General features: G+C 38.4%; 1 protein-coding gene across 1 annotated transcript in view; it reads right to left on the reverse strand.

The window, feature by feature from the left end:
• Positions 1-1,419: 1,419 nt before the first annotated feature.
• The window catches only part of eri3 (ERI1 exoribonuclease family member 3), a 298,681-nt gene continuing 286,331 nt past the window's right edge, over positions 1,420-13,769 (reverse strand). The window contains exon 8 of the mRNA XM_033028710.1: positions 1,420-1,946. Coding sequence (XP_032884601.1) covers positions 1,864-1,946 — 83 coding nt within the window. The 3' untranslated portion in view covers positions 1,420-1,863. The remainder of the gene's footprint in view (positions 1,947-13,769) is intronic.

The following is a 13,769-nucleotide window of genomic DNA, read 5'->3' on the forward strand; positions in this document are numbered from 1 at the left end:
TTTTTCATTGCATTTGCTTAAATTCTTTCAATGCAAACTTGACTAACTGATCATAAAATAAAGTAATGCCCTCACAAACAATTCAATAACTAACAGTATAGAAAAGATATAAAGAAATATCTGCATTTCAGAAGTTTTTATTACAAAATAATCTTGCATATTAAGATTCAGTCAACATGCAGTTTCCATCATGCGATGTTGTAGTGATAGAATAATTACATGGGTTAATTAAATTCAATAAGTTGGGCATAAACTAATTGCATTTGATTGAAGATTAAGATTGAACCAAGATTGTTATTCCCTTATTGATAACCATCAATCAGGAGAGAGAAATGTAAACACTGCTTCAGCTACTTGCTGACCTCTCATGCCATCTTTTTCTTCTCCATAATTCCAAAAGTGTCACATGAAATGTATTTTCCTCATCAATTTTCAAACACTTCAGCTACCTTAATTTAAGAAACACACAAGTATTGCTGGTCTCTCAACTTTCACCCGCATTCAACATTTTTTTCTCTCTCATAATTTGAAAATTATTTAAGTAACAAAACAAAATAGAACTTTCTGGAAAAACGTAAGAACAGCTAACGCTGCTTTAATAGGAAAGTGTTTCAAAGTGAACTCTTAGATGATGCAAAGGAAAACGCAAGTGTAGAGTAGAATTGTGTAATTCCAAATGATGGATGTGGAGTATTTTCACATTGCACAGAGACTGCAATTATAAATGTTACCACAAAGGAAATTGGGCCTCTGTCCAGCATCATTCTCGGTATAAGTTCATAAGAACAAAACGGCAGATACGGTTTAACCCCTGCCACTCCAGAAAGGATCAAGGAAATTTGGATACAAATGTAAAAGGTGGGACGAAGCTCCTCAAGTACCTAATGTTGGGCACTTTGAGGCAATCTATACAGTGCCCTCCCTAATGTTTGGGACAAAGACCCATCATTTATTTATTTGCTTCTGTATTCCACAATTTGAGATTTGTAATAGAATAAATCACGTGGTGAAAGTGCACATTGTCAGATTTTATGAAAGGGTATTTTCTTAGATTTTAGTTTCACCATGTAGAAATTACAGCTGTGTTTATACATAGTCCCCCCCCATTTCAGGGCACCGTAATGTTTGGGGCACATGGCTTCACAGGTGTTTGCAATTGCTCAGGTGTGTAACTACTGAGTATAAACTAAAGATGGCTGCAATACAGGCCTGGCAGAGCATCCCAGAGAAGACACCCAGCAACTGGTGATGTCCATGAATCGCAGACTCCAAGCAGTCATTGCAAGCAAAGGACATGCAACAAAATACTAAACATGACTACTTTCGTTTACATGACATTGCTGTGTTCCAAACATTATGATGCCCTGAAACGGGAGGACTATGTATAAACACTGCTGTAATTTCTGCATGCTGAAACCAAAACTTTAACCACATGTGATTTTTTTCTGTTACAAATCTCAAATTGTGGAGTGCAGAGGCAAATAAATAAATGATGGGTCTTTGTCCCAAACATTATGGAGGACACTGTATATCACAATTCTACAGGAAAAAACAGGTGAGATGGAGTTTAAACAAAATCATTTCCCCTTATTGATAATTTGTAAAAATAATCTTTTCTTTGTGAGGTAAAGGATAGGATTAAGTTTTCAAATAAAAAGGAAGGTATGTTATACAACTTAGTGACAGAACTATACACCTTATTAGGCAATATATATCTAGTGTGATATTAATATAATTAAATGCAATCATTCTGGTATAATGAAACTAGCTTAGTTTTTGACAATAGATGACATGCCACATGCGATTGAACAGCTTTTCCCAGATATCTTCGTGGCCTTTTCCAAAGCAACGAGCTGTTGTTTTTCAATAGGTGGATCCAGTTTGTTTGAAAGTGAACCCTCTTCGTGCTAGTTCCTTCAATATGTTGGCAATATTCTTGCAGTCATCTGAGGAAAAAAATAAAAATTGATGGTGTCACTTTTTAAAGTGCAAAGATAATACAAACTACAACATACAGAAGAACAAGTAAGCAATGCAATGAACTCCTGAACAGATCATCTGATCAGAATTAATTCCATAATTGCCAAAACTTCGCTCCAGCTTTTTAGAGTGGCTTGACCAGAGGCATTGACTTATCCCTGAGCCAGTGACCACTGGACCACTGGACCACCACCCGCCTAGAACAAATAAACTACAGGCAGGTGAGCTCTGTTGGAAGTGAGGCAGGTCCCGCTGAAGGATGGAAGCCCTTGGACCAAGTGAGACTGTGGGAAGGAGCAGGTTCTCTGACTCAGTCTGGAGCTTGGATGTAGATGGAGGATGCGGGGGGAATGGAATTTGGTTTTTCATGGTTTTTGCAATGCATTTCAGCAGAATCTATTCACCTAAGGGATGATGCACACCAGGGAAATGGAAAAAGAAAAGATCTGATAATGTTAATTCAATATGCAACAAGTAAAGTGAACCTTGCCTCCCACTATCCTCCTTGTATTTGATTTTCGGTTTATCAGATACTCTCCAAACCCAAACTACATCTCAAATGGAAAGGACTGGATGGAGGGAAGAAAAATGGAAGAGAGGAGGAGTAGGACAAAACCTGGCAAGTGATAGGTGGATGCAAGTGAGAGGGGTTTTGATAGGCAGATAGTGGGACAAAGGCCAGAGATAAAAAGACAAATAAGGTGTGAGATTAGGATAGAAGAAGTATGAATTGTGAAGCCAGCAAAAGGAATATAGATGAACGAAGAGGGGAAGATTGGGTGAGCATTCAGATGGGGTTACAGACAAGAGGGGAAGAGGAAAATGAGGGAGCTGTCGGTTAGTCACCTAAAATTGGAGAATTCATGTTCATACTATTAGGTTGTAAGCTACCCAAGTGGAATATGAGGTGCTGTTCCTAATGTTTGCAGGACAGAAAGGTCAGCATGGGAATGGGGAGGAGAGATAAAATGGTCAGCAACCAGAAGTCCTTGGCAGACTGAGTGCAAGTGTTTGGCGAAATGATTGCTGAGTTCACGCTTGGTCTTGTCGATGTAGAAAATAGGTGCAAGAGTAGGCCATTCGGCCCTTCGAGCCAGCACCGCCATTCAATATGATCATGGCTGATCATCCAAAATCAGTACCCCGTTCCTGCTTTCTCCCCATATCCCTTGATTCCGTTAGCCCTGGGAGCTATATCTAACTCTCTCACAACTGGAACAGTAGATTAGGTTAGAGGAGGTTTCTTTAATACATTTAAGTCTTTAGGTTTAGATTTATTATTGTCATGTGTAACAAGGTACTGAAAAGCTTTGTTTTACATGAAATCCAATCAAATCAGATAAAACTATACGTTGATACAATCAAGCAAAACTCAAGCACAATGGGTACAGCAAAGGAAAAGATACAGTGTGCAGAATATAGTTCTCAGCAGTGTAGCACACCAATTCCAGAGTCCAAAGTCCACAATGAGATAGAAGCGAATCGGACAGTACCCTAGCTTGAGGAAGGACCGTTTTATGACCGTTCAGAATTCTACCTCTGCCTAATCTACGCTAAGGATATCAGATTTTTATTGTCTGAAAAGGATGCGTTTGTTAATGTTATTTGATCAGTGCCACCATCAAGTCTGCCTTGTTTTAGTCTGCAGAATTAATTGTGCAGTAGCACCTTGCAGGCCTTTAAATATAAGGCACTCGTAGCAAAGTACACACAAATATATATTTTGCACATTCGGGACAAAGAAAACAGCACTGTCCACTATCCATGAAAAATTGGACAGATTAATGATATTAACAAAATATCATTAATCTGCCATCGAAAATTTGCTGAAACAAAACTGTATTCAACCCTCATTAAAATGGATTTGATTGCACAAAGCTTCAGGATACGATCAAAATAAGTTATTGGGTTTAATACTATAGAGTAGCATTGCATGTATTAAGATTCATAGCACAGGTTATAAAACATTTTGCTGTGTTCATAGAACGTGCAATGCTAGATACACAGCGAGGACATTTTTATTGCTATATTCCTTCACAATAAAGGAAATTCAAGAAGGGTTCAAACCCGAAACGTCATCTATCCATATTTCCAATGATGCTACCGTACCCGCAGAGTTACTCCAGCACTTTGTGCCTTTTTTTGTGAACTTGCATCTGCCCTTCCTTGTTTCTACATTTTAAGGAAATTCAAGTTGCCTGTCAAGTTGAAAAATAAGTTTTTGGTGGAGTGCCTGGCATCTCGGCATGGGTGAATGCCAGATATATGACCACCTGCAAGTTGCTTTTGTGGATGGCACAGTGGAGGGTTCATTGGAGTGAGTCTGCCAAACTCAATTAGTTGATGAGGCTTTGTCACTGCGCATGTTATAGTCATCCATTATTGCCAGGTAAGAAGCTGGCCAAGTATGCCTGGTAAACTTTCTCTTTTGTTTATATGCTTTGATCACTTTGTATATTGTGTGCTATGGGGAAGAGCCATCTATATTAAGATTAATTAGTGTTTTTATTATTTATTTTATGGTTAAATTAAAGTTATCTAGATGGACAGCTGAAACATTATGTATGGTTAGATGGCATGGTGGAAAAGAGCATTCATCTTTTGTAACATCCAATGAAAATATTTCTATTAACTGCTGTCCAAGCATGTTAGCTTAGACTAATTTTAATCTTAGTGGGGTATTTAAAAAAAAAACCATGCTTCTGGTGATTTACAATTAGCGCCAGTCCGGTTTTCTATCATAAAGCCTCATCCAGCGGTTGGAAATTACATAAGAGAAACCTATCCTTCATTATCTATGGTGGTTCAGTTAATGCTGCAGCCTCCACCCCCAGCTACCTGGGTTTGATTCTGATCTCAGATGCTCTCTGTGCAGAATTTGTGACCATGTGGGCTTCATCAGATGCTCGGCATTCCTTTTGTATTCCAAAGATAAGTTGGTCGGTTTAATTGGCTACTGTAAATTACCCCGCAGTGTAGGTGAATGGCAAAAAGAATCAAAGGGGAGTTGATTAGTGTGTGGGAGACAACAGGGGTACAAGAAAATAAGATTAAAGGAATTGCTCCTCATGGACAGAGCTGAATGGTGTCCTTCAGCATTGTTATTAACATAGGACAGAAATCATCACCGAATAAGATTTGAACTTGATGGTCAGAGATTTTACCCGAAAACCATTTGCCCCACTCGCCATCTTCCCCTAGTTAACTGTATCAGCATAACCCATTTTCCTCCTATTTGCTTGGCGTTCTTCTCCTTTAAAATCACTAATACAATTTGCCTCAACTATTCCTTCAGGTAGCCATTTTCTCATCCAAATTACTCTGTTCTGAAAGCCCGAGTTTCTTTTGAAAGCCCTATTTATTTTCAATTTTTTTACATTATTTAATTGCAATTAAGAAAATTGTGATTTGAAGAGGAAATGGATACATTTTTGAAAATTCAGAAAATTGAGTGTTATGGGGAACTGGCAGGAAGAGAAGATAAAATCTTCTCTGTGGTGTACACCTCCTCTTAATTTCTAATGTTTATGTACTTTCCGCTTACTGCTCAGTTGTAACTGATGTAGTGTACCCTAACCAGCATTTTATAAAGGGAACACTGCAAGTTGAATTTCTTGTGTAAAAATGATGGTTGAGGGGTGGGGAGCTGCAGTATTGCTGTTCTTACTCCCTCAAATCCCAAGGTCTCCTTTCAATCATCCACAGCAATTGGTACTATGGAAATTTCACCTGCTCCAATGGCAAGTTGCCTACAAGTAGTATTGATATTAAAATGAACCAATTATTGGTTTTGAAAACAATATATCGCCTAATTCTTCTAGGTGAAAGATGCCTGCATTTTGCACTCAAAACCTTTGCACCCAAAACTTGAGTTTGGTCAATAACTATAAATCAATTACATATAATTTTTTCAAATCATTTCAACTTTGAATTCCTTCAGCATCAGCTTCTCTCATCCCATTCAATCACAATTCTGTTTTGCACTCCAATCCTCATTCAACCCTCTCTCCAGAATGCTAGTTTGCCCCATAAACCCACAGTATCCTTCATGGTCATCTGTGAGCAAAACATTTAATCTATTGATGGTTCAATTTTGTTTGTTTGTTTTCATAAAATCCTCTATGCTATCCTGAAAATCTCTTAAATTTACATTCAGTACTAGGAGAAAAAATGTCCCCCAATCAAAGTTTTAAGACGTCTTTAATGCCTTAAAAACCAACATTGGATGATAGTTTATCCGAGCCTCTGGTAAAAAGTGATGGATTTAATTATGAAAATGTCAGGAATTATTTTACAGATTATAAATTACAACCTAAAGTAGTAGAAGTAATATATCACAATATATGCATGAATAGCAATTTAATATTTATTTTAGCTCATCCTAAAGTATTTGATTTCCCTGTAGTGTTGATGGTAATGCTTCCTCTTTTTTTAGATTATTATCAAGTAGTAGCGTGGTGCTATGTTGAATTAATTATGTGCTGGATCCAGAGTTTGAGGTTGGCACGAGTTAGTTAGATACTGGACGTATCTACAGATATATTGTCTCAACTCTTCAGTGTTGTACACAAAAAGAACATTCATCTCTTCCATCTGCAAACTGTTCAATAATCAAGAACAGCAGCTATGAAGAGGTAGAGACCCTTAGGTAATTTCTTCCTTTACTGGGCAGTGTAGGCTGGAAAAGTGCAAGTAAAAAGCCACTTGCCAATGAGAATGTGGCTGGTTACTTGCAAGCTTTGGCAAAAAAGTGACTCACCAGCCTACATTTATTTTAATTTTACTGTGCCTACCCATCCATCTCCACTGCATTATTGCCTTTGCTTCGGTTCATCTGATCCACTATTGAATCAGTGGATCTTTTTGGAGCTATTCTCTAGCCTTACTGTCTGGTTCATTGCCTGTACCAAAGTTGTACTTCATCCCATTTTAAAGAATAGAATTCTCCTGGTGAAAGATAATTAATAACTTCGAGAGAAGTGGAAAGTTAAATCTGAAGGATATTTTAAAAACAAGTCTTGCTCACAAATCAGCAACCATTAAAGGCAGAACTATGTAAATGCTTTCCACATTAGAGAGAGGCAAATCTTTATTTTTTTTAAATGTCTGAAGATTTCTGGAGATTTGTATAACCCTTTTGAGTTTGAATAATTCAAAATAATTGTTACCTCGGAGCATAAGAATAGGTTTGTCCAATGTACCTCAGTATACATGAAAATAATAAACCAATACTAATGCCAAAACAAAATGACTCTTAACTTTGGATTGTCTTTGCTGATTTATGAACATGACAGTTCTTTTATCTGCGGATACATGTGTTAGATTAATTTTAACTATTCTCACCTACACCTTCAAAACCAGTTCTTCCTTCCTCTCAATAAATGAAGAAATCACAAATAAATTATTGAAATGTTTTCTTCAAAAATTAGTTTTTGATATTTTGGTCATTTTTACTAATATTTCCTCACATAAATGAAATATTTAATTTAAACATCTATCAATTCTTCACAGATTGTGAAGGACATCACATTTTGACCCTCAATTTCCAAGTGCTAAAAACAAATTTCTGGTTAGTATTATAATGCTGTATTCAACTGAATGGCTAATTTTGGAAAATGTTGACAGTGATTCTGTGCTGATAGAGAAAAAAATATTGTGTTTTAATAAAGATTTGTAAGAAAACGTTTCATTGTTTAAACTGCTGCTTCCAGTAAATCAGAGAGGCTCTAAGGATTGCCATGAAGTTCAGAGGTCAATTGTACGGTTGGCTTGCAGGTTAGTTGGAAAATAAATGTATTTGCAGTTTGCCAATGAGCAACAGCTGACATTTGCCTTCATGTCATCTTAAAGATGGCAAGCAACAGGGGCATTGGGTGTAATATCAACAGAAAATGACCAACTCTGCAAATAGCATCAGGTGGTGCTGTTTATTTCAGGACCATGCAATTACCAGCGGGACTTACAATAACGGCTAGTCATAGGGCACTTCACATCATTCCAAAAATACAGCTGGTCGTCGTCCCCCGTCCCCCATCCCCCCTTTAGTGTAAGTCATGTGTGTTGATTTGAGTTTTCAGTATCAGACATGCACTAAAGATTATCACAGCCTAAACACTGTTTTGACAAAGGACATTTATTGTTACATACACCAATTGGTGCAGTGAAATTTGAGTTACCATGCAGCACACAAATAAGATAAACACAACACTTTAGAATTTAACATAAAACATAAACACATAAAAGACATCCCCCCCACAGCAGATTCAATGTTTCCCACTGTGAGGGAAGGCATCAGTCCTCTTCCTCTGTTCCTATTGAGGCCTCCGAATTCGCCGCTACAAGCCCGATATTTCAGGCCCTCTAATGGAAGAACACTATCAGCGGCCCGGAGCCTCCGAATCGGCCACTTGCTAACGGAGACCGCGGCTTCCGAAGTCCACAGGCCGAGCTGGGCGGAGATTCAACGCTGGCGACCTCGGTGAGAGATCCCATGGCGCCGTGGTTTACAGTCAGCTCCGCAGACCACAGCTCCATGGTGTTCAAAGTCAGCAGTCCCGGAGCTCCAACACGGCGACCCATGTAAGGCATCGCTCGCTCCGTGATGGAATCCAGTGCTGTGCCGCTGCTGAGGCTCTGGCTGGTCTCCGGCAGGAAAGGCCGCGCCAATCCAGGTGGTAGGCCGCGAGGAGGGGGCGAAGATGTGGCTTGGAGAATAGTCGCACCGTCGACCAGGAAGTGACTAAGAGAAACAATTTCCCCCTCCCCCACATAAAAAAAGACTAAAAGACCTCCAAAAACCAACTTTAAAACAGAATAAAAATAACAAAAAGAATGAAAGGACAGACAGCTGCAGCCATACTCGATGGCGCCACCACGCGACTGATAATGACTGAGTGCTGCCTGATAAATTAATCAACCCTTCAAGAGTAGTCATCATAATTTTACAGCACTGAACTAAGTGCTGACTAAAATGCTCGACTAAAATGCTTATAGTGTCCAATGATCTTCCATCTTATCCAGCCATTTCCCCCTCCAATCCCAACAAACCAAACCAAGCAATAAAACTACAAGGTCCCTGATGGAGCTTTTGGCCTGCTCCACTTGACAATATCTGAACACCATCCCTAGATCCCAATCAGTCTTACAACTTCTGGCTCATTCTCTCCCGCGTTGCCCCCTATCCTCAATTTGCTGAGCGGGCCAACAGATTTTGAATTGCAAAAATGTGCCACATCAGTTCAGTCATATCTGAGTCCTTGGGAGTTACTGAAGGAGTGGGCTTGCATTCAAAATAACTCGGTCGATGCTGCACATTGCTAATGTAACACACTAACACTGGTAGACTATCATTTCTATACCATCAAGGGAAAACAATTAGCAACATTTCCATCTCTACTTTGAGTCACAAACTGCTGGTCAACATACACGAGGGCTGGCATGGATGTGGCGAATCAAATGATCCGTTTATGTGCTGTATAACTCTGTGCAGCAGCAGATGTTCAATGATATGTTTGTGACACAGAATTATATAGCATGGAAACAGGCCCTTCAGCCCAACTCATCCATGACGACCAAGATGCCCCACCAAAGCTAGTCCCACTTGCCTGCATTTGGGCCATATCCTTCTAGACCTTTCCTATCCATGTCTCTGTCCAAGTGTCTTTTAAATCTTATTGTAACTGCTTCAACTACCTCCTTTGGCAGCTCATTCCCTCATCTGTCCATGACTTGTGTGTTGAACATATTCCAAGAAATGTCATCTGAGCAGATATGAAACAATGCTAATGTATTTTGCCGCATTTTGATGTTACTATTTAAAAATTTTGTAAAATAAAGAAAGTCAAAATGTATTGTTAAATATGTTTTTTCAGTTTAAAATTAGGTGCTTTGTGCACATTTGTTTTGATTAATTCATAATATAGTTATTTCATAAATACTCGGATGGATTAAAGGATGCCAAGTGCTAGGTAAACTCAAAGCTACCAGTCTGGAAGAAAGAAAACTAGATTTAAAAACTTTTACTTAAAGATGCTTCTGTCAGCTCAATATGATTTAGAGAATAAAAATAATTCCCTTTGAATGAAAGAGTTTGTAAAATTAAAGTGCATTTCATAGCAATCAATGAAATGAAATGTGGAGAGTGAATACCATATCCAGAGAAAGGATAGCTTGATTACAATTTTCACTGGTTTCAGCCAACTATAACATAAACTCCAAAGCCATGCAGGGTTGTAGGTTAATTGACTTTTGTAAATTTGTAAATTGTCCCTAGTGTGTAGGATAGTGCTAGTGTACATTGGTGATCACTGGTCAGCATGGACCCGGTGGACCTATTTCCATGCTGTAACTCTTTTTTTTTTTTAAACAAAAAAAAATCAGAGGTTGAGGTATCATGGACATCTGTTTTTTGTGATTGCCTCAGAATATGTTTTGTACAGCTTACTAAAATATGAATTTACTTATTAGGGTTGGGTTTTTTTTGTTGACTCCCATATTCTCTGTTAGATAAAACAAGTGTGTGCTAGGAGATCAAAATACTAAACTGCAATGCACCCGAAACATCTTCAGATCAGTAATTGTTCAACTCAATATAAAACTCACATTGGAGACACCTCTGAAACATTTTTTAGTGAATTAATACTATGCATGGATTTTCATTATAAGAACTTTAGTGTTAACATTTAGTACAGTTAAATAACAGTGATAAGAGGAGAGTAGCGAAAAATTGAAGAGAAATGAAAACCGAACATTGAAACTGAAAAGCTTTGCATGTTTTCTAAAAATGTAATCAATATTTACAGGTTTAGCCAACTTGGCTCTATGTTAAAAGCATTTCTAATAATTTTAAAATTTTAAGATAAAGAATCTGCTTTAAAAAGGTTTTTTTAATGTCTGGTGTAACAATAATCAGGATGGCACAATGCAGCTTTAAGGAGCTGCAACTGCAGTGTGTAATTCTTTTCTTGATGAAGCTGAAAGAGAAGCGATTCTTCTCATCCATTCAGGACAGTGCAATCCTGTTGGATTATGTTTTAGTGTGGAGGCTTGATGTCTCCATTTCATTATGGTGCAGTAATCTATCATGCTGTTACCGTAAGGGTGACTTTGCCCAGCTGTGTGTGGCAGACTATAGCGGTGCCACGCTGAAAAAATCAAAATGAATGGTATGGGGGAAGAGCTTTGCATCACCACTGATCTGAAGATGATAAAGATGCCCCGACATCCATCTCTTCACTGTAAATTCAGAGAGTATTTTATAATCAAGCCCCGGCAATAATAATGTGAAATTAGGTCTCTCTATCAAAGGGGAGGCCTTTTAATCATAGCTTAAAGGGTGCTGCACTGTTTATCATAATTGAACTGTATCTGAGCTAATTGTAGCCATATTTCAATGTCCTGATGCACAAGTGATGCTGTATGTTAGGCTTGTGTTTGATTGAACCAAGCCAAAGTTGAGACAATGAATGCCTTAGGTATAAAGTAGAAGTAGACATGTACTAAGTGATATAGGGGCTTTCGATCTTTCCATTAGTGGCAAGGATTTCTTTCAGAACAATCTTGCTTCTTTTTAACCCTTGAGCAGAGAATTATTTTCTTTAAATCTGTAGCTCGGCTCCCTTACAATGAAAAAAGGTCTTGTAACCAGTGCGGTACAGATACTGTGAAGCACATTACCAGGAATGTATTGAACATTATTAATTATTGAATTATGGCACTATGAAGAAAATGAATTCAATTATTATTCCTTTTTTCTAAGAAATTCTAGGTAAAATCTAAAAAGAAACAAAATAAGTCACTTGTTTCTAAAGCCTCAATTTTAATTCATTGCAAGAATCGAAGGGGTTGAGGAGTGGGGTGCTGGAGCAGCTGCAGCCAATAATCCACATGCTCCCCCTGAATGTAAAAACAAAAGTTGATTAACTAAATTATAATGTCTCATCAGTGTTTTCCACATGAAGACAGCTGGGTGATAACAGTAGAAACAAGGATCTGCAAATGCTGGTTTACAAAAAAAGGCACAAGCTGCTGGAGTAACTCAGCGGGTCAGACAGCATCCCTAGAGAACATGGATAGGTAACATTTCAGGACAAGACCCTTTTGCAGACTGAAGCCTGACCCACTGAGCTACTCCAGCACTGTATTGTTTTTTGGATGAATACAGTGTTGTCAGGCTTTTGAGTGAACATCCCGGGTAGGTGCTATGGTCAAGCTTCAACAGAAGCCCATGGAAGTGGTCCATGGCAAGACAATTGCCTAATTCAGGGAGCATGGAAGCAATATCTGATCTTATTTCCTCCTTGGTTCTGTAATTTTAAAACTCTTGTTCATAAAATGCTAGTGGTCTCAGTTCACCTGGTCTTAACAGGATTTGGGGATCTCATGGGATGGGAAGGTGTCAGGTATATTTAGAGGTTGACATCAACTAGTAATTCTGAAAAAAACATTTAAGAAGAAACCTGGCCTCTCACACAAGACCAGGCTGAAGAAGGGTTTGTACCCGAAATGTCACCTATTCATTTTCTCCAGAGATGCTGCCTGACCCACTGAGTTACTCCAGCATTTTCTGTATGTTAATTTTTGAAAGATATACCATCCTGACAGGAATAGGCCAATAGATCCCTCAAGCCTACCCTGCCATTGAATATGATCATAGCTGATCTGTGCTAGCTTCAACTCCACTTCTGTGCCAGTTCCCCACAACACTTAATTATGGCTTCTTCAAATATTTATCTATCCCCATCAGAAATATTTCCAATCACCTAGCATCCACAACCTTCTGTGGCATAAATTCCATAACTTCACTACATTGAGAGGAGAAATTTCCAGGCAAGCCTTTCACTATAAAGGTCAACATCCATTGCCGCCTTCACTACTTGGTGGACCTCCCTGCTAACGTCTTGCGATTCTGTACTGCAACACCTAGACCACTCTGTACTTCACTCATTTGCAATCTCTGTCCATTTAGATAGTAATCCTCATTATGAATCCTCTTACTGAAGTGCATTATTTCATACTTTCCCACTTTAAACTCCATTTGCCAGGTTTTTGCCCAAGCACTCAATCTAGGACGTCCCTCAAGGAAGACATTGTATAACAATGACCAATAGGACACCATGCAAATGGCATATTTTTCCAAACACCTCATGATTTTCAGTATCAGAAGTAGTCAGAATCAAATACAAGTAATAGAAATTTAATAATTCGTTCAATCAAGCAATGGGCCACCCGAGCAAAAGAGACAAATTGGCTTTCCTCCAATTCAGATTGAGGTCTGTAAAATGCAGCTGTGCAAAGCGCTTGTACTCTTAAATGTGAAGGAAAACATTTTGCACATATGGAACAAGATGCAGTTGAAAGAGATTTACAATCTGACAATTATAGAGAAACAATTGCCCTCTGGTTGATCTCAGAATCTATTAGCTCTTAATTCATCTAAAGATGTACCCATTTACAACATTTAGACCTTGTGCTCGCCTATGATTCAATAAAGTTCATTGTTAACCAGAAGAGTACTGTCAGTCCAATCTTAAATGAAGTGTAAACTTATAACCCTCCATGTCTGCAGCAGAATATTACTTATTAGATGAAATGGTAGAATATCTCTATTCTTAGAAACATTGCATCCTTGAGCAATGGCATGGAAAATGAGTGAATGGTGTAAAAAAAATGAATACGTTCCACTGAAAGCTAGTTTCAGATTTTTATCAGAGAACTCTTGTCTGGTGAATGACATGGAATTAGTAGAGGTTCACTCCAGCACTTTTTTATCCTGCTGAACCATAGTGAAC

The sequence above is a fragment of the Amblyraja radiata genome, chromosome 10, assembly GCF_010909765.2.
Source record: "Amblyraja radiata isolate CabotCenter1 chromosome 10, sAmbRad1.1.pri, whole genome shotgun sequence".
Lineage (NCBI taxonomy): Eukaryota > Metazoa > Chordata > Chondrichthyes > Rajiformes > Rajidae > Amblyraja > Amblyraja radiata.